The sequence below is a fragment of the Agaricus bisporus genome, assembly GCF_000300575.1.
Source record: "Agaricus bisporus var. bisporus H97 unplaced genomic scaffold AGABI2scaffold_2, whole genome shotgun sequence".
Classification (NCBI taxonomy): domain Eukaryota; kingdom Fungi; phylum Basidiomycota; class Agaricomycetes; order Agaricales; family Agaricaceae; genus Agaricus; species Agaricus bisporus.
Window position 1 is genome coordinate 712,288 of NW_006267355.1, and position 17,317 is coordinate 729,604.

Below are 17,317 nucleotides of genomic sequence, written 5' to 3' on the forward strand. Positions count from 1 at the left end.
CCTCACCTCAAATGTACAGTCGAAATATCCGCCAGGTTCCACATCCGGTCCTGCATCGCAGAGTAGAAGATGCTGGCGCCGCGTCCGTCCGGGGATGGCGGATTCACTCAAGCTATACACATGGCCGGTCGATTCTGCTGAGTCTTTGTTCTTCTCTTTCCACCAAGCCGACAACTGTTGGCAGTAGCGCTCCTCCAGCTCACTTGCGCTTAGAAATGGAGTGAATTTGATACCGCCATCTACTAACTCCTGTTCTTTCGGAGCCTGTTCTAGTTTCGGTGGGACAAAGCACTCGTCTTTGATGGAATAGACAGCCCATTTGGCTCTGTCGTAATATCCAACACCAAAGAGGTTACCACTGTGATTTTGGACCTTTGGTACAAGTAAGTGGATAAATTGTCAGTCAAAGACGGTGACCTTGCCTTGATGTCACGCAAAACTAAGATGTCTCCTATGTTCACTTGTGGCAGCCATTCCTTGAACCTTCTCTGGAAGAAATTAACGGTATAGTCATTCGTAGTAAATTGCTCCCCATCTGGAAATAGACTAGGGTCTTGCAAGTAAACGTTTGAAGTCCAGTCTGAAGGGACATTGGAATGAGCGATTGCGAGAAAGAAATTTACTGACCACTTTTGGTTGACAGACGAGGGGGCTTAACACTCCTCACTACTCCAATAATATTTATACGGCTTTTGTCGTCGGTCGCGTCTTTGAGCATTTTATAATTGCCCTGCAATCAGATCACTGTTATGTATCAACAAGCAGCACCCTCAAAAGATGGACGTACCTTGAAACGCCGCAAACGCGCCATCCAACCTGCCGGATTATCTTCAACAGGTAGTAATTCCTTTTCGGCCATTTAATAGTCAATATACGCGTGAAGGGAGACCGTACTTACGCCCAATTTAACGACTTGAGCATTTGCATCAACTCGTGCCGGAAGGTGATTGCTCACTTGCATTTGAGATGAAGATGTAGCTGTCGCGGTATTGGCAGCTCCAGATGATATAGCCAGTTGCGCCAATGCTTCACGTTGCGCTTTTTCCGCCCTGGCGAGTTTCTTCTTCGCCTTTTTTTCTTGCTTACGAGACAAAGGAGGACGCGATTGGTTCTCACTTGTCGTTTGTTGAACATTTACGACGACGTTGGCCTCTGAGATAGACGCGGGCTGGGGGAGAACCCTAGAGGTTGCGGTACTGACAACATCTTGTTTGGTCGGATGTTCGTCGACGGGAGGCAGGTTCTCCTTCGACAAACTCGAGTCATCATCACGTTTTTCAGACATTTGGTTTTCCTTTGGACTGGGGACACTCTTGAGGCCAGCAGCAGAAGCCGTACGAACAAACTCCGATAAAGATCCGTTAAGAGGTACCGTAGGCGTAGCAAACCAATCTAAATCCTCTTGTTTGTCTTGTTCCTCTTGCACTATACGTTTGAGGTGTATGTAGTCATCCGATGTTCCTTCAACGAGAGTGGGTGGACTTACATTGCCAAGAATTGATGAAAAATGTCTCCGTTTCTTTCCCTTCTCGCATCTTTCGATACATGACACCGTCTGTATACACCAGCTTCGCTGTTTGCTTCGAAGTCTGCGGATAGACGGAAGTTACTCCATCTAGCGATAGTTGAATGTTCTCCATGATAGACAAAAGACCCCATCGAGCATGCATAGATTCAATCCAGTCCCCCTCGAAAGTAACGTTGATCTTGTGAGTTCGACTAAGTGTAACGCAGCATCGAGACGTCAACTGGAATATGAATTTCTTGCCACCAGGTAACCATCTCATAGACACTGAGCCAGTGAAATATCCTATGGCACTGTTTAACCCTTGAACATTGCAGAGGCAATTGCTGAGAGATTCGTCATCGAAGATATCACCCGCGAGATTCTTGCGCCGCCTCTTGTTGGTAGTATCGTCTTCGTTATCGCGTGGTCGCTTCATGACATTGGGAGAGACGAAGAACGCTCTAAAGCAAGATTGACGCGTTTGGATCTTGGCACGTGCGCTTAATGACGCGACGACTCGGACGCGCCCCCTTACCTTAGTTGGGCCCCTAAACGCGCTTCTCGCAATCTATGTATCAAGAATTTACTAGATTGTTGTTACTGAAAGTCCGAGTTGTAAAGCATGTTATACAAAAAGTCCAATGTAGGTTACGAGTATTAGATAACTAAATATTAGAAACGAAGGATGCAAAGATCGTACAGAGTTAGTATCAGTAGGTTCTCCAGGAATCCGAGCAACAGCGGTGATATTAGAAATAGTCGGCGGTGTATAAGGAAGACTTGAACCCAAAAAATACGTCTGTTGAAAATCAACCGTATAAGTATTACCATCAATATCAGCATGCAAATCGACCGTCAACTGAAGTCCAGCAGATTGAATCGAGGTAGAGTAGAAATTATAGCCTTCTACGGGAGTGAGGGTTGTATTTAGTGTGAGGTCCTCGGCAATAGTAATCGCGGGTCCATGCTTGGGTATGGCATTGTCAAAACCAGACATATATACTCGAGAAGGCGAGACGTCGCTGCGAACCTAAATGAAATAAAGGGTCATGAACGAAAATGTCACGGTTTTTGCAAATCAACTCACTGCGGCGACAATTTGATAGACTTTGGAAGCTTCATCTCCACCTGTGATATCCAACTGACTAGACATCGGGACGTACAGTATACGGTCTTGGTCAAATTGATACCCCGACCCTCCATTATCGATAATTTTTGGCGTTGAACCATCATGTTCGTCACTCTCAAACCAGAAAAGAGAAATCGACTTTGACGGATCGACTTTGACAACAAATTGATGGTTGATGAAATAGTAGCCTAGTCGTTCTGTGATTGGTGAAATTTCTGGTGAGTCCTGAGTAGATGCTGCCTGAAAAACAACATTGGCGTTGGTAGAACAATCCTTGTCGTCTCCGTAGCGGTTGCACCAGAACATTCGAACAACTCTGCCTTTACTGGGAGTGGAGCCCACAGACTGAGCGAGCTATACAAATATGTTGAGTAAAAACAAGTCTAGGCTCAAGATTACAGGAACCCGTACCCGAAGCGATGCCTTGAAAACTAATTCCCCATGTTCAAGTGTCAACTGAACATTGAAAACTTTCTCTTGCAAGAGCCGTATTTCATCTGTCAGCGCGACATTTGAAGGAACCATGTTGAGCATTTTCTCGAGAACCGTTCGACATGAATTCAAATATGCATCAGGGGATGACAAACTGAAGTAGATGTCAGCCAGCTACTCGAAAGTTGAGACTTGAAAGCAGCTCGCCTCTTCATAGTCGCATTGTTATCGCTTGAGAATATTCGAAAGTCCGAAGTAATCGTCTTGTTCGGATGAACAACAAGCGGATTATTTGTACTGCCATCCAGATACTGCTGCACCCTGATCATATCCTCATCAACATACGTCCAGCAATGCGTCACGTAGTCGGGACTTACACTAGATTATCATACTGCGGGGAAGGATCAAAGTTTTCAAGGGTAGGTTTCTCTGAATCGCCTTTCGGGGAAACAATATGAGGGAAATCCGTGTTTCTCACTCCACCGATAGTATGTCCACAAGCAACTAAAGTGATCATCTCCGTCTGTGAAAATCCCTGCCGGCGGAACATGTCTAGATGAGTCTGAAAATCCTGGAACGGTTCTGGAACACTAAAAGAACTTGAAGCTGCGGTGACTGCATCGAAACGGCCGCCACGAAAAGGTATAATGGGACCCCCGCAGGATGCAACGGCGAATATTGTACCGGCGGCGATGACATCCGATCCTGAAAAGGATATATGAGGTTAGTCTGCGATAGGGGAACAGGTAAACATTCGAAGACCCACGAGATACGTATTTATTAGAGAACGATTCAAAGTCGGCCAAACTAGCGCTCATCGCCTGTCCCGCATTCTAGACCCGGACATGAAGCTCAGAGTCCATGATTCTCAACGCTACTTGGACCATTTGACTCACTTCTTCTCTATCCAACTCGTATGCAATTGATCCATCCAACCCGCCCGTCCCAGCTTCAGCATCTCGCGTCGAAACATCATGATATGCCAGCCTCAGCCATTCAGCACCAATTGACGCGCCCGTATCAGACCTGTTTTTGCATGGGTGTTGGAGCGAAGCCAAGTTCGAACCGTCGTATCTCCTCCCTTCGTATAAAAATGTTTCCAATGCCTCGTATTGTGGTGAAGGCCATGAGTAACCAGCAGAAACCGAGGTGCACCAGATCCCTGCTGCCAGCAAGTCGGCGAGGAGCCGACTGGTGCGCGCCAATAGCATTGTCTATCACTTGTTCTCCCAAACAAATGCGAAAGAGCGGAAGGAAAGAGCGGAAGGAAGATGACTAGAAGCCAACCTCACGAAATTGATTCGAGTGTCAAGGGAAAAGGATAACAGTTATTCTGGCGGTGTGCTGTCACCGCACCGGATATATTTCCCGAAGAGCCTGACTTGACCAGGAACCTTGAACCCTGTTTGCCAAGTTTCTGCCGCTAGGCAGAATGTACATTGTAGACGGTGAAATTCCCTCTCGAATATGTAGCCTGGTCATTTTAAAGTAGTTAAGATTGATACATAGTATTTGCAGCCATCTAATTAAAATGATGATGCGTATTTGAATCAGTATGATAAAGTCTCCATGATAGCATCAAGAATCCGAATGGAGTCCGGTATATGGAATTTTTCATATTGGAGAGCGTTGGGAAGACTGCAACACAAGAAATCAGCAGCTGCATCACATGGAAGAGATATGAGACGTACTCCCAACCAGTAACCCTTTTCACCGGAGCACTGAGCTTGAGGAAGCACCTCTTTTGCACCTCTGCGCTAATTTCGGCGCCAGCACCTGCCGTCATTCCAGCCTCATGCACGATGACCAACCGCCCAGTCTTTTTGACACTTTCGACAACAGTTTCAACATCCCAAGGCAGTATGGACCGCAAATCTATGAGTTCAATTTTTGCAGACCGAAGAGAAGGAGGAACAAGACTCTCGATAGCTGCAGGTGGATTTTTAAGGAACTCAATGGCGTTTTCCGCATTATAGACAGGAGTGCCCCATGCAAGGACCGTAACATCTGAGCCGGGAATAAGGACTTCTGCTTTACCAATGGGCAAGTGGAAGTCGTCCTCGGGAACTTGTTCCACTAAGGACAGTGTCAGCCTACAATGATTTGAACATGTTCCGAAAAGTATACCTGCGGACCGATAGAGAATCTTTGGTTCCATGAAAATGACTGGATTTGGATCTCGAATGGAAGCTAGCAGTAAACCCTTTGCTTGCAGTGGCGATCGGGGAATCACAACCTAACGCGCATCAGCAATTGACCCTCTCGAAATCGGAAGAATGAGCACCTTCAAACCTGCAGCACCCATGAAGAAACCTTCGGGAGACTGGGAATGATAGAGGCCACCATGACCCTAGTACAAGGGGTTTAGATAAGGTGATAGTGAACTATTGGGCACGTACAACGGACATTGTGGGCGTCCGAATGGTCAAACCCCCAACATCAAAACTTCCACCGGATCTGTACCGGATCTTTGCTGCTTCATTGACAAGCTTAAGGCGAGATCATTGATCATTAAATTGACGTTTGAAGACACTTGGTGTTGAGTAAAATACCTGGTCAAAGGCGGGAAAGATGTAGTCTGCAAACTGGATCTCGGCGACTGCAGTATGCCCCATCATTGCCATACCGATGCCAAAACCGGCTATGCCTTGCTCAGTCAAGGGCGTATTGAAGACGCGCTCGCGACCTGGAACCAATGAGGACTCGAGCAATAAAATAATGGTTGCTGAGTATACATACCAAACTCTTCTGCAAGGCCCTATAAATAATTGTGAGGATTCCGGTACGATAAGACTCGAGGGATACGGACCAAAGTACACCTAAAGACGCCGCCAAAGGCTACGTCCTCCCCGAAGACGACAGCGTTATCATCCCGAGCCAACACGATGCTAGGGCGCGTGAGCAGGAGGAAGGCGAGGTGGCGTCAAGCTCACCTCATAGCATCGCGGACCGCCTGGTAGGTGTTCATCTTGCGAGTTTCGCGGCCGCCGACCATGGCGGTGTTGTCGCCTTCAATCCAGTTGATGCCCGGGGTTTTTAGAGCGGCATCTCGCGTAGATTTGAGGAGTTTCGAATCTGCGATGAGAGGAGAGTGACCTCCGGGAGGGGGTGGCTCGACCTTGGACGAGTTCAGGCGCGAACGCAGGCGAGGGGCGAGCGAGCGAGCAACGAGGGGACGGAGGGAGGTGGTGGTATGCATGAGAGTTAGATCCGGGCGAGGACATGACTCGGTAATAAATTCTGTAGGATGGTCATGATCAGAATACAAAAGTAGCTGAATGACCCCTGATCTCTTCTCACCATGGAAAACGAGTCTACGTTTGTTGCCCCAGAAGGCGTCTACTCCCTCACCGAGGAACACAAACCCATCCTCGCTCAGTCCACCCTCACCCCCGTCGTCTTCCCCACCAAGGTCTCCTCCATCGTCGTCAGGGCTCCTCCTGTAAAGCCTCAGGGCGGAGGCCCCCCTGGCCTGGCCCAGCTCCTCGGAGGAAACAAAGACGGCAAGAAAGACAAAAAGGACGATGGACACAGTCTCTCGAGCAGCGAGACTCCGGACGAGATTGACCAGCTGCCGTCCGTGCAAGAAAACGGCACTCCGGCAACCCCATCTCTACCCGAACAACAGACCATCTTTTCCTCCGGAGCAGCCGGCAGGAAAAAGCAGGCCACTCGGCCGAAGCACAATATGCGAACCACCTCATCGACTTTCGTCACCCGAATACAAACCGGCGAAGGCTGGTCGAAGACCTTGCAGTCCAAGCAGGGCGATCTTACCATCCTCTGTTACAATGTCGCCAGAACGTTTCTCATGGTCGAAGCCGGGTCAAAGGCAAAGGTAAACTCTGTGCCTTTTCCCTGTCCCCGTATCCTGCTCAACATGCACGCAGGAACCTCTTACAAGGATCGTCTTTTCCGCCCATCCAACGTGCCACGACATCAATCAATCCACCGCGTCCGCCGAGCGCCTCGACGTCATCATTGGCTTCAACACAGGTGACCTTGTTTGGTTAGGTACGCCATTTCAATTTAAAAAACCTATAAACCTTCTTAGAAGCTAAGTCTTGCGAGCAAGATCCCATCACTTCACGATATGGGCGCTTCAACAAGCAGGGCTCTATATCAAATTCGCCCTGTACCGCAATTCGCTGGGTACCCGCCTCCACTACCCTCTTCCTTGTTTCCCACGCAGACGGCACAATAGTTGTATATGATAAAGAACGCGAAGATGGAACCTTCTCGCCTCAAGAACCTACGGGCGCCTCTACGAGTCTCGACGTCAACGAAGACTCTACACCGCAACGTGATTGGGATCCCACCGACAACATATTCGTGACTATGCCTCCTTGGCACCCAGTCACCACCGGCGGAGCCATCAACGTCGCTGGAAAGCCTGACAAAGATGCTAAAGTCGCCAAGAACCCTGTCAGCCATTGGCGAATCGCTCGCAAGGGTGTTGTCGGTCAGCAATCCCTTCATCCCTTCTTTCCTTTTGTTTTTTGAGCTGCAACCTTAGATTTCGTCTTTTCTCCCGACGTGAAATATGTCGCTGCGATATCGGAGGATGGCTGTCTACGAGTCATTGATGCACTAGCTGAAGAGTATGTTTTAGTTGTCGCTACCACTACTTGATCGCTCACCACGTTCAGGCTTGTGGATTGTTATGCATCCTACTTCGGCACGTTGACCTGTGTGGCGTGGTCTCCAGATGGACGCTTCATCCTCACAGGTGGCCAAGACGATCTTATCACCATCTTTTCACCATGGGAACAGCGCATTGTAGCAAGGTGTCAAGGTCACTCGTCTTTCGTTTCTGGCGTGGCTTTCGACGATCTTCGGTGTGATGGGCGAACTTACCGTTTCGGTAGTGTCGGGGAGGACAACAAGTTAATTTTGGTACGAGATCAAACGCCTTTCTTTGGCATGGACTCATACGTTTTGTATTTAGTGGGATTTCTCCAGCGGTGCTTTGCATCGGCCAAAAAATCAAGTAAGTCTACCCCCTCCCCAGCCCATATCACATTTTTGACATGTCCCCTATCAGGCCACGTACCACCATCGCATGTCAGTTTCGTCGACGGTATCCCTCGCCTACCGACGAGATAAATCTCAGCCCTACCTTCCTGCACCGCCAGGCCTTGAAGGAACTAACTCCCCCCGATATCATCCAGCGCCCTCCCGAAATGAAACGGCTATTGTTCAGCCTGTTCTTGTTCGTCCCCCTTATCTATACATTTCTTTCTTCATGACTTACTCACGAACTGTGTAGATTAAGCCCATAGATTGTGATTTACTCACTGATATCGCTTTCCTTCCCAGGTCGCTCCTGACCGCAACCAAAACTGGACATATTAGACTTTGGGTGCGACCCTTGACCCTTCGCAAATCGACGAGGAATAATGCCTTGTTTCCCGATGTACAAAACTTGATATCATAATTCGTATGTTGAGTTATACCCATTGTTTATTATATGAGAGGTAAGCCCGCTGGTGGGGGAACCTATGTGGATTCTGATGTAGCAAAGTGTTCTTTATATTATGTTGTGTGTAGGTACAGTAGAGAGTCGATAATGATTGGCTTGCCAAATGAACGGAAGGAAACGTATAGAACCATGTAGAATCGGGATGGCACAAATAAATTAAAATAATGGAAGTAAGAGCGATCAGCCGCATCAAATCTTTTCTCCTCCTCCATCCCCCCTTCCAGCCCTTTCCCCAGTCATGGCTCTCCCTCCTTCTACCGCGAACTGGCACTGGAAAAACAAGAACATCACAAAATGGGGCGAGGAGTGGATGAAGCGTGAACTCACCACCATCTCCGTATCCGGTGACCGAGGTGAAGTCGTCTCCGTCTCATCTGTTAACGAGGTCGATGGGGATGTCGAACTTGGCCAAAGGAAGTCAAAGTGCGTAATTCTTTTTGTAACGAAAGCCGTCTACTTTGCGACGTTAATTGCCTTTGATGGTTTGTCGTACTGATATTTGTCTACATGTAGGCTTATCACCATTTTCGATATACGTATCACGTTGTCCTGGGTCGGCACAACTAGCGATGGAACAGAAGTAAAAGGTTCTTTGACTATCCCCGAAATATCGCACGAAATAATTTGCGATAAGCTTTCTGACTTTGTTGTACGTGTCACTTTCTCCTCTTTGTTTTTTCTACTACGTTTTTTCTGATTACGTGTCTAATAGTACGAATGGTCTCTCAGCACATCTTCGGCTGGTGCTGACTCGGTTTTTGCTTTGGCCAAGAAGAGTCTTTGCGCGGCTCTTGAGACAAAGCTTGCAACATTCCCTTCGGCCATTATCGATACTCACGGCAAGGATCTCACTGTCAGTGCTCAGCCAAGTCGAACGGGTACGCCGACACCATCCACACCAGCTGACAAACCTGCGGCATCAGTAGCTCGCTCAGCACTCTCCCAAGCTATCCGCAGTGAAACCGACGAAAAAGTTAACACGACTACCGTGACGGCGTCTGCTATATTCCAAGCTTCCGCTGATGATTTGTTCGCTTTGCTCACGGACGAAAAGAAGATACCATCTTGGACACGCGCTCCTGCAGTTTCAGCTGCGAAACCTGACACGGAATATTCGCTCTTTGGTGGTGGTGTCAAGGGAAAATACCATTCCTTAGAACAAGGGAAGAAAATTGTGCAATCTTGGAACTTGAATTCTCCGACGTGGCCTACTGGACATTATGCTACTTTGACGACGTCGTTAGATCAGTCGAGTGATTCGACCAAAGTAACGTGGTCTTTGGACGGTGTTCCTTTGGGAATGGAAGATGAGATCGAGAGGAATATCAAGGGTTATTAGTGAGTCTTATAGCCAGACATATATTGATGGAAATGCTGACGTCTGTTTCTAGCATCCATGGTTTCAAATCAATTGGGTATGTAGAGCTCTACCACGCCGATACATCATTCCGTACAAGCATCATTCCGGACAAACTACCACCTTCGTCACCACGTTCATCGTACCTACCCGCTGTCCTCATCGGCACACTTGTCCTTGCTGCGGCTTTTTCGATACCATACCTTTCGGGATCTTCCTCTAAATAATTATTTTCCTTTTTCTTTTTGGTGTGGGTCGGTTTTAAATATATATACTAAGACCTCCCCTTTTTTTTCTTGGCAGGTTGGGATCCGAACTTTAGAAAGGGGCGCTCGCTATTCATCCTTTACCTTCGCGAAGCAAACTCAAATTATTGGAATTAATGCTCGTGATCGTGGGCGTGGGTGTGTTGACGTGTAAGGGTAGGATGTGTATCATGGTTATTGACGTGCGCTGATGGGAAGTGTAATATCTCTGTGCTGGTAGAAGGGAAAAAGTGCAAATGTATCAAATAGAAACTTTCTCTTTCAAGAATGTGGGCGGCTGACATACATGTAACTAGCTAAATTTCTTGGAAAGGCAGTTACAATGGAGAAATATCGGTGTTTCTTTTTCTGCAGGCGGCGGTTGGCGGCGTCTCAATTAATGACCTCCGGTATAAATTCTTGCGCGAAAGATACTCGGATGTAGTCGACCTCTAGCAGAGGATGATTACAGCCGATTCTTTGGAAATCGCATGTCCTCTGTGAAACTCGCTTGTCGAGGTTGGGGACGGTGTCACAGAGCCGCGTTCTGCTTGATGCCCGAAACCAGGACCCCAGATGCACATTGACCTACTCAATTTGGCAATTCTGATCCTCTCATCATCTCTTCAGTCTTCAAATGCGTTCAACACACTTCCGATAACTAAGAAAGTAACACACACACACACATGCCAGTCATATCAGCCACCCTCCTCCGCCAACCTCTTCATTTCCCTCGTCTCCTCCCCAAACAAATCCCTCCCCACCCGATCCCTGTTCCACGAAAACGCGTTTATGCGCATTTGAATGCTGTTAGAGATTTACAACGTGAGATGGATGATTTGAGTGATGAGGAGAATGAGTTGGAGGATATTGTATGTGTTTTTTGTTCAGTTGCATTTGCATTTCATTACTTTACTTTACTGATTTGTGCGTGTAGACGGCAGCGATACATAATAGAGGATATACATTTCTCATTCCTATCGGAAAATCCCTAACTCAACAAGAAGAGAAAAACGACGTCAGTTCTCCCCTATTCTCTTCTTCCTCTCGCTACCACATACTTACAATACTATGCGTACAGGCAGAAGAGGATACAGATGACACAGAAGGTTCCGGAGGTGCACCTTCAATAGCAGAAGACGAAGGAGAGAATGAATCCGTACAAGACCTTGATGCCAGTATGGAAGACATGGATGAAGAAGGTAATGGCAATGTAGACGAAGAATCAATGGAAGAACAGATTGAAGGCGATACGGAAGAGTACGAAGAAGAACCTTCCGACGTATGATTGTTATTGTACAGTAAGTAATCTATATTCCTCTGTAGGTTGTATCGACATAATTACAAGTAGATTGTCGCGTATTCGGTCAATGATATAGTCCTGTTCACACTACGAAAAACGAAGATATCTCTGGCTGCCTCCTCCGTCACTTAGGTCCATCCACTAATCCATCTCCATCGCTGAATATAAAATCCCACAACGCTTGTGGATTTCGATAATCGTGGTGGTTGATATTGATCAACCACCTCCGGTCGCGAACTTCTTCAAGAAGTTTACGTTCCTCTGATTCTGGATGGTAGCATGAGGCCCAGTCAGACCAGATCGAGTATGCATCCTCCTGCAAATAGTAGCTATGGTCAGCAACAAGTCAATCCGGAAATCATTGAGGTTTACCTTCCAAGACAAGAATGACTCTTGCTCGATTATAGTGGTCTGGATAATTTCTTGGCCCGGAAAGACGCCCCATGTTATGGCATTCCTACAATCTTCTGGAACATTGGTGCTGAACTCTCCCTGCAGAGAGAGAACATCGTTAATTCCAAAACGTAGAAACAAGCAAGGGGTAAACCGACTTTGTAATTTCCTGCAAAGAAATGAACCAGTCCATTCCCATGGTCTTGAACTCTCTTCTCCAACATAGCGACATCTTTCTCTTCACAAAAAAATTCTACAAATCCCTTCTGGAACACATACCCCGCCTTTGGACCCCATCCAAAGATTTCATCCGAGGAGCTCACACCATCAACGGCAGGCTGTGATCCAACCGTCCACCATCCGCGTTCTGTCAACCTTCTAAGCTCCGGCAGGATTATTAACGATTCAGGATACAGTGGTGTCGGCGAAAATGGCGTAGTCGAAATTTTACCGTCGAGATGGTCGAGGAATAGTTGAGTGAGTTCGGCAACCGTTTTCGGATTTCGCCATTCTCGCAACATTTCATGAGACTACCTTGAACAGTGAACAATCATAGGGCACATATAGTGAAGTTGAACGTACAATGCTACCAGAGTTACCCCAGAGATCATTAGCACCAAACGCAGGACTTTTGAAGTCTCCGAACCGTCCGTTCGGGAAATCATCCCAAGTTGCGACATTATCAAATTCTATCCGGCCCGGTTCATTATTTGCAGTGGGCATAGATGCTAGTGTTTGCGTTGCGTCGCGTGCAGCAGTTATTGGGGTTACAACGCGGTCGGGCTCAGCGCTACTGGATACTGGTGGAAGAGGTGCATCCTTTTACCACTTGCCTTAAGTTTGGAGAGTCGGCGCAGGAGAAAAGAATCTCTCACCGAAATAAGTCGGTTGGGAGAACGATTTGGTGCATGTGTCCACTGAAGATCTTCTAGAATGCGCTGTACGCTTTTCTCGAGGTTGAGCGTGCAAAAGTGGACACCGGAAACTTCACCTCCCGTCACGAGCCTCTGGATCATATCGACTGCGAGATTGACGCCAAAGTCCTTGACGAGCCGGTCATCGTGCTGCTCGTGGTTCAGTTATGCAGAGAAATCAACCAGAGTTGCCGCGCACGCTGATAGGATTCAATTCCTCTTGTATACGGTCAGGAACCTTTGCACCCGTCAGTTTCGTTAGTCGCTGGAAAGAGGCATATGTTTGGATAGGCATGATCCCAGGAATGATAGGCACATTGATGTCTAAATCAAATATAATTGGAAAAACATACCATAAAAATAGAACGTTACGCACTTTTTTGACGGACTTTTTTGAGCCAAAGGAAAAATGCTTCAACGTCATAGAACAGCTGTGTTACAATGAAGTCAGCGCCGGAATCTACTTTGGCTTTGAGGCAATCGAGTTCACGGCCTTCGTCGATTAGATGGTCAGGATGACCGTCCGGGTAAGCTGAATGGAGCTGAGCTGGACCGGAAGGTGTTTGCGATGGATCGACGGTACTGCACCTGCTACACCGATACAAAAGTTGTCACCGTAGCTTTTGCGAATGTGTCTTACAAGGTCGATGGCGTGAGTGAAGCGAGGATCAGAGGGGATCCATTCTTCCTGGCCCCGTGGCGGGTCTGTCGGGATCCGTATTGTCAGGGGCATTTCGCATGGCTGCGTAACGGAGAGTACCTCCTCGAAGAGCAAGGATGTTTTGGATCCCTCGTTCCTTGGCATCCTTAAAGATGATCAGCTGAGGTAAAAATGGTAGTGGTGCTGGGCACTACCTTCAATATGGCGTCAATAGAGCCGAGTTGTGCATTTGTGCAAGTGAGATGGAGGATAGTGTCGAGGCCGCATTGGTCCTGGGTGAGGGTTGCGAGTTCGAGGCTCCTCTCCTTTGTGCTGCCCCCTGCTCCCCAAGTGATGCTGACGCCGAGGGGATGGAGGGTGGCGAGGCGGGAGATGCGGGCGGCGAGGTTGTCGAAGCCCTAGACAGACCGAGTCCAGCGACGAGGAATATAGGTCAGGGCAGGCGACATACCTGGTCTGTGCGCGGGGGAAAGAACTCAAAGGTGAAAAAGGGAGACTGGCGGGCGATCTTGTCGCTGAACTTCATGGAGGGCGATAGAGAAGCGGGGTCACGTGGGCATACATACCATCGGACTCGCGTGCAAAGCAGCTCCTGCCACTCCACAATGGCCGACCCAGTCTCGTCGCCAGTCGCAGCCGACTTCTCTTCTGCCCCGCCAAAACGCACAAAGATCGTCCTCCTCGGCGACCAGTCCGTCGGCAAGACAAGTCTCATCACCAGGTCCGTCTGCCCCAGCCAAGTCTTCTCATTTACCTCACCGCACCCAGGTTTATGTATGACACGTTTGATAATACATATCAAGCTACCATTGGTATCGATTTCTTGAGCAAGACAATGTATCTCGAGGACCGCACCGTTCGGCTACAACTCTGGGACACTGCCGGTCAGGTATAGACGTCCCTTCCTCTACCGAGGCGTCCCTCCACCAACATCCTCTGTTTTAGGAACGCTTTCGTTCTCTGATACCTTCGTACATCCGCGATTCGTCAGTCGCAATCGTCGTGTTCGATATCACAAGCAAGTCCTTGTCTCCGACTCTCCGCCCACGTTTCTATGTCTGACGTGTAACTAGATCGACAGTCATTCATGTCCACCACCAAATGGATTGAGGATGTCCGGTCGGAAAGAGGGAATGATGTTATAATTGTGCTGGTGGGAAACAAGGCAGATCTTTCAGATAAGCGGTGCGTCTCCAGCTTACTTTTCAGTTCTGGTATTATAAATATGGTTACAGGCAAGTTACGCTGGAAGAAGCAACTGCAAAGGCAACGCAGCTCAATATCATGTTCATGGAAACCTCAGCAAAGGCAGGGCATAATGTCAAGGGTCTATTCAAGAAAATAGCCATGTCGTTACCTGGTATGGAGAAGGAAAATCAATCAGACACTAATACGAGTGCGTTTCCCGCTCCAATGTTACCGTTGGACTATGCTTTTGACACGCCTGTGCTGCAGAAATTGACGTCACAACGTCATCGGCGGGCGAGGTGCCCGAGGCATCTTCATGCAACTGTTGATATGAATGTACATACACCCCTGTGCTATCATCACTCCACAAACCCCTTTTGGGCCACCAACTTCATGAGCCCTCCCATTCAAATCCCCTTCACCGTTCACTAATCAGCCCTAGACTAGTGTCTGTATTGATTTATCACATACCCCACACCGATGTTGCCGGGTACAATATATGCATTGGCATCTTGTATCATTACTCCTCCCTCAACCGATTGTCAGCCTCTGTTCATCGTGTTTCCCGCACCTCTCGGATGCGTATCCTTGAATTGTGCCCATTTCTCATCTTTTTGACGTTTCTCTTCTGCCTTTTCCTCCCCTGCGACTGTACCATCCATTTCGGAATCCATTTGGAGTTGTTCAGATGATGTCGGTTGTTCTAGGGATGCCGGACTAGTCCTCAGTGAGATGTGTGTTGGGAGGTGGAAGAGACATGAAAGTGCTTACCCTCCACCAGTGATGATATTCCCTCTCTCTTTTTCGATCTGGAGATACTCGTCTACTGTCATCGTTGGGAGATTATAACCTGGTCCAAATACTTGAGCTTGTAATCTTGCTCGTTCTGCTGCATCGGAGGGCAAAATCGTGAACGGTCTTAGTGGCTATTTTCATAAACATGAGTGTCATCTGAAGAATGATCTTCTCTATTGACTCACTCGACCTTGTGGATCCAATAAAGGACCTTTAGCATTCAACCCTCGTCCTTGAGCATTCACATCCAATTTCCAAGTTTCCTCTTGTTCATCTGCTTTACTTTTTTCTCTAGTATCGAATGAGGGTGGTGAAGGGGCGTTGGAAGGAACGGGAGGTGCGTTTCGTAAGAGTTCGAGTTCGAGTTCCATTGATTCGAGTTGGGTTGAAGTTTGGGCGTAAAACATGCGAAGGAGGAGGGTACTTGAAGAACGGAGGAATTCATCTGTATTTGAGTCTAATTCTTCTTCATTGGAAGAGGGAGAAGTGATAGGAAGGAGAGATGAGATCAAGTCAAAGTCGGTTTCAGCAGTTGTCGTTGTCTTTTGATTTCGTCGTTTTTGTAATACCTAAGACAAATGCACAAAAAAGGTTTTAGCAAAATCAAGACTCAAGAGAGTATGTGTATGTTGTATACTTGAATGCGATCTTTAATCTCTTTCATCTTCTTGTATTGATTCACTTTCGCTTCTCTTCGTTTTGCAGGATCGACAAGGGTAGATGCTTTCGTTGCATACAACGCCTTTTCATCATCCGGTATGATACCATAAATTTCCAACTGATGCACAAAGGTCTGGTAAAAGTTCTGCATATATCCATATTCCATCAGACTTGAAATAAGAGGGGAAAAGAGAGTGACACACGATAACTCGAGTAAGAACATTCATCCTCTCACTCCTCTCCGTCGTTCGAACCCGATTCTCAACTTCAGCAAAAACATAAGGCAACGTCAGATAAACCAGATTCTTGCTCGAAATATCGTCTAAAGTTTCATTCGGGCTGAAAAGAGATAGGTCGCGTATCCTGTTATGCACTTCTTTCAAGTCCTGAAGCGCTGACTGTATGAGGTCCTTTGCAATTCGTCAGAGTTAGAACGAAATCCAGGGTGGTATATGCGCACTTGAGTTTCATCATTGATAGTGGGTAGGTTGACAGACTTGGATGAAGATTCGAGACTGCGTTTGTATAATGTTGGTAGAGACAAGTCGGACATGGCGAAAGTCAGACGGATGGGAAACCTTGTTCACAAATATAGAGAAACACGATTAGATGGTGGCTGTGTAACAGAAGTTAAATTAACATTAGTTACAGAATAACTGCTACCTATTTCGCGCCCCTCCTCCTCTTAACCCGCTCAGCCAACGAACCAGCTTCTAGCTCCGGAGTGATTGGAGGCGTTGGCAGACATTCTTCCTTCAGTTGCTCCTCCCGCTTTCGTTTTGGCGTCGGTGACTTTTTATGTGGACTTGAGGATGGCGTGATATTATGATCTGCAAAGGACTTGAGATCCGCAGTAAACATGACCTTGGAGATACTCAGAACACACGCAAAGAGAAGTGTGGGTAGGGAAAACCTTACGGAATGGGCCCAACCGGCGTAGTCTCCCCACGCGGAAAAAAGTTTGGTATTGACCTCTTCATAGAGCTTGGGTGTCATGGTCATCTTTCCCGAACCTGGACGTTTCATGCCATAATACTTGACAGCAATTTGGTGCACATGGGTATCAACGGGAACAACCTCTTTCTAGAGAACTTATTATTGAAGAACAGAACAGAATGACGGGCAGGATCATACCTTGTCCAGACTCATTAACAAAATGCAATCAGCGACCTTTCTTCCAACTCCCATCAACTTGAGTAATTCTTCTCTCGCCTCGGAAGTGGTGACGTTGCGGAGATTGTGTAGCCATCT

At 47.5% G+C, this 17,317-nt stretch overlaps 10 protein-coding genes across 10 annotated transcripts; 4 read left to right on the plus strand and 6 right to left on the minus strand.

Moving 5' to 3' along the window:
• Window positions 1–797: 797 nt before the first annotated feature.
• Window positions 798–1,268, minus strand: AGABI2DRAFT_190332 (hypothetical protein). Its single transcript, XM_006457882.1, has 2 exons — window positions 899–1,268; window positions 798–847 (listed from the first exon to the last, which is right to left on the minus strand). Exon 1 carries the CDS (start codon window positions 1,132–1,134, stop codon window positions 952–954), a length of 183 nt encoding a protein of 60 aa, XP_006457945.1. The 5' UTR covers window positions 1,135–1,268; the 3' UTR covers window positions 798–847; window positions 899–951.
• An 864-nt stretch (window positions 1,269–2,132) lies between these two features.
• On the minus strand, window positions 2,133–4,380 carry AGABI2DRAFT_199045 (hypothetical protein; the record flags this gene model as incomplete). The annotated part of the gene is made up of 7 exons (XM_006457883.1): window positions 3,965–4,380; window positions 3,835–3,901; window positions 3,446–3,773; window positions 3,261–3,389; window positions 3,048–3,222; window positions 2,595–2,990; window positions 2,133–2,537 (listed from the first exon to the last, which is right to left on the minus strand). The coding sequence occupies exons 1-7, from the start codon at window positions 4,277–4,279 to the stop codon at window positions 2,133–2,135; spliced, it is 1,815 nt and encodes a 604-aa protein (XP_006457946.1). The 5' UTR covers window positions 4,280–4,380.
• Window positions 4,381–4,618: 238 nt separating this feature from the next.
• On the minus strand, window positions 4,619–6,063 carry AGABI2DRAFT_63983 (hypothetical protein; the record flags this gene model as incomplete). The annotated part of the gene is made up of 9 exons (XM_006457884.1): window positions 4,619–4,706; window positions 4,760–5,144; window positions 5,196–5,304; window positions 5,353–5,418; window positions 5,468–5,557; window positions 5,621–5,754; window positions 5,808–5,826; window positions 5,878–5,956; window positions 6,002–6,063. The coding sequence occupies 9 exons, from the start codon at window positions 6,061–6,063 to the stop codon at window positions 4,619–4,621; spliced, it is 1,032 nt and encodes a 343-aa protein (XP_006457947.1).
• Window positions 6,064–6,369: 306 nt separating this feature from the next.
• Window positions 6,370–8,505, plus strand: AGABI2DRAFT_199053 (hypothetical protein; the record flags this gene model as incomplete). The annotated part of the gene is made up of 8 exons (XM_006457885.1): window positions 6,370–6,915; window positions 6,959–7,082; window positions 7,144–7,530; window positions 7,585–7,669; window positions 7,718–7,964; window positions 8,017–8,058; window positions 8,113–8,280; window positions 8,338–8,505. The coding sequence occupies 8 exons, from the start codon at window positions 6,370–6,372 to the stop codon at window positions 8,503–8,505; spliced, it is 1,767 nt and encodes a 588-aa protein (XP_006457948.1).
• A 283-nt stretch (window positions 8,506–8,788) lies between these two features.
• AGABI2DRAFT_63138 (hypothetical protein) lies at window positions 8,789–10,134 on the plus strand (the record flags this gene model as incomplete). Its single annotated transcript, XM_006457886.1, has 4 exons — window positions 8,789–8,973; window positions 9,064–9,199; window positions 9,263–9,888; window positions 9,942–10,134. 4 exons carry the CDS (start codon window positions 8,789–8,791, stop codon window positions 10,132–10,134), a joined length of 1,140 nt encoding a protein of 379 aa, XP_006457949.1.
• Window positions 10,135–10,774: 640 nt separating this feature from the next.
• On the plus strand, window positions 10,775–11,440 carry AGABI2DRAFT_176491 (hypothetical protein; the record flags this gene model as incomplete). The annotated part of the gene is made up of 3 exons (XM_006457887.1): window positions 10,775–11,024; window positions 11,090–11,170; window positions 11,234–11,440. The coding sequence occupies exons 1-3, from the start codon at window positions 10,839–10,841 to the stop codon at window positions 11,438–11,440; spliced, it is 474 nt and encodes a 157-aa protein (XP_006457950.1). The 5' UTR covers window positions 10,775–10,838.
• An 11-nt stretch (window positions 11,441–11,451) lies between these two features.
• Window positions 11,452–13,966, minus strand: AGABI2DRAFT_216007 (hypothetical protein). Its single transcript, XM_006457888.1, has 11 exons — window positions 13,875–13,966; window positions 13,618–13,821; window positions 13,523–13,568; window positions 13,351–13,467; window positions 13,139–13,294; window positions 12,962–13,086; window positions 12,724–12,912; window positions 12,431–12,667; window positions 12,007–12,378; window positions 11,828–11,947; window positions 11,452–11,771 (listed from the first exon to the last, which is right to left on the minus strand). Exons 1-11 carry the CDS (start codon window positions 13,947–13,949, stop codon window positions 11,580–11,582), a joined length of 1,833 nt encoding a protein of 610 aa, XP_006457951.1. The 5' UTR covers window positions 13,950–13,966; the 3' UTR covers window positions 11,452–11,579.
• AGABI2DRAFT_133783 (GTP binding protein) lies at window positions 13,935–15,138 on the plus strand. Its single transcript, XM_006457889.1, has 6 exons — window positions 13,935–14,144; window positions 14,192–14,312; window positions 14,369–14,441; window positions 14,497–14,608; window positions 14,659–14,819; window positions 14,879–15,138. The coding sequence occupies exons 1-6, from the start codon at window positions 14,029–14,031 to the stop codon at window positions 14,938–14,940; spliced, it is 645 nt and encodes a 214-aa protein (XP_006457952.1). The 5' UTR covers window positions 13,935–14,028; the 3' UTR covers window positions 14,941–15,138.
• Window positions 15,139–15,153: 15 nt separating this feature from the next.
• Window positions 15,154–16,619, minus strand: AGABI2DRAFT_114976 (hypothetical protein; the record flags this gene model as incomplete). Its single annotated transcript, XM_006457890.1, has 6 exons — window positions 15,154–15,328; window positions 15,383–15,537; window positions 15,592–15,975; window positions 16,044–16,199; window positions 16,270–16,476; window positions 16,527–16,619. The coding sequence occupies 6 exons, from the start codon at window positions 16,617–16,619 to the stop codon at window positions 15,154–15,156; spliced, it is 1,170 nt and encodes a 389-aa protein (XP_006457953.1).
• A 46-nt stretch (window positions 16,620–16,665) lies between these two features.
• AGABI2DRAFT_190340 (hypothetical protein) lies at window positions 16,666–17,301 on the minus strand. The gene is made up of 3 exons (XM_006457891.1): window positions 17,201–17,301; window positions 16,985–17,149; window positions 16,666–16,930 (listed from the first exon to the last, which is right to left on the minus strand). Exons 1-3 carry the CDS (start codon window positions 17,252–17,254, stop codon window positions 16,730–16,732), a joined length of 420 nt encoding a protein of 139 aa, XP_006457954.1. The 5' UTR covers window positions 17,255–17,301; the 3' UTR covers window positions 16,666–16,729.
• Between the last annotated feature and the right edge of the window lie 16 nt (window positions 17,302–17,317).

Bases quoted from the DNA above. Each gene is read 5' to 3' on its own strand.
- AGABI2DRAFT_190340 (XM_006457891.1), bottom strand. From the start codon at position 17,254: ATGGGAGTTGGAAGAAAGGTCGCTGATTGCATTTTGTTAATGAGTCTG. The intron at 17,150-17,200 runs GTATGATCCTGC...TAAGTTCTCTAG, and splicing joins TGTTAATGAGTCTGGACAAG to AAAGAGGTTGTTCCCGTTGA. The intron at 16,931-16,984 runs GTAAGGTTTTCC...AGTATCTCCAAG, and splicing joins ACGCCGGTTGGGCCCATTCC to GTCATGTTTACTGCGGATCT.
- AGABI2DRAFT_133783 (XM_006457889.1), top strand. From the start codon at position 14,029: ATGGCCGACCCAGTCTCGTCGCCAGTCGCAGCCGACTTCTCTTCTGCC. The intron at 14,609-14,658 runs GTGCGTCTCCAG...ATATGGTTACAG, and splicing joins GCAGATCTTTCAGATAAGCG to GCAAGTTACGCTGGAAGAAG. The intron at 14,820-14,878 runs GTGCGTTTCCCG...CCTGTGCTGCAG, and splicing joins TCAATCAGACACTAATACGA to AAATTGACGTCACAACGTCA.
- AGABI2DRAFT_216007 (XM_006457888.1), bottom strand. From the start codon at position 13,949: ATGAAGTTCAGCGACAAGATCGCCCGCCAGTCTCCCTTTTTCACCTTT. The intron at 13,295-13,350 runs GTGCAGTACCGT...AGCTCCATTCAG, and splicing joins CTTTTGTATCGGTGTAGCAG to CTTACCCGGACGGTCATCCT. The intron at 13,087-13,138 runs GTGCGTAACGTT...TATTTGATTTAG, and splicing joins CAAAAAAGTCCGTCAAAAAA to ACATCAATGTGCCTATCATT.
- AGABI2DRAFT_190332 (XM_006457882.1), bottom strand. From the start codon at position 1,134: ATGTTCAACAAACGACAAGTGAGAACCAATCGCGTCCTCCTTTGTCTC.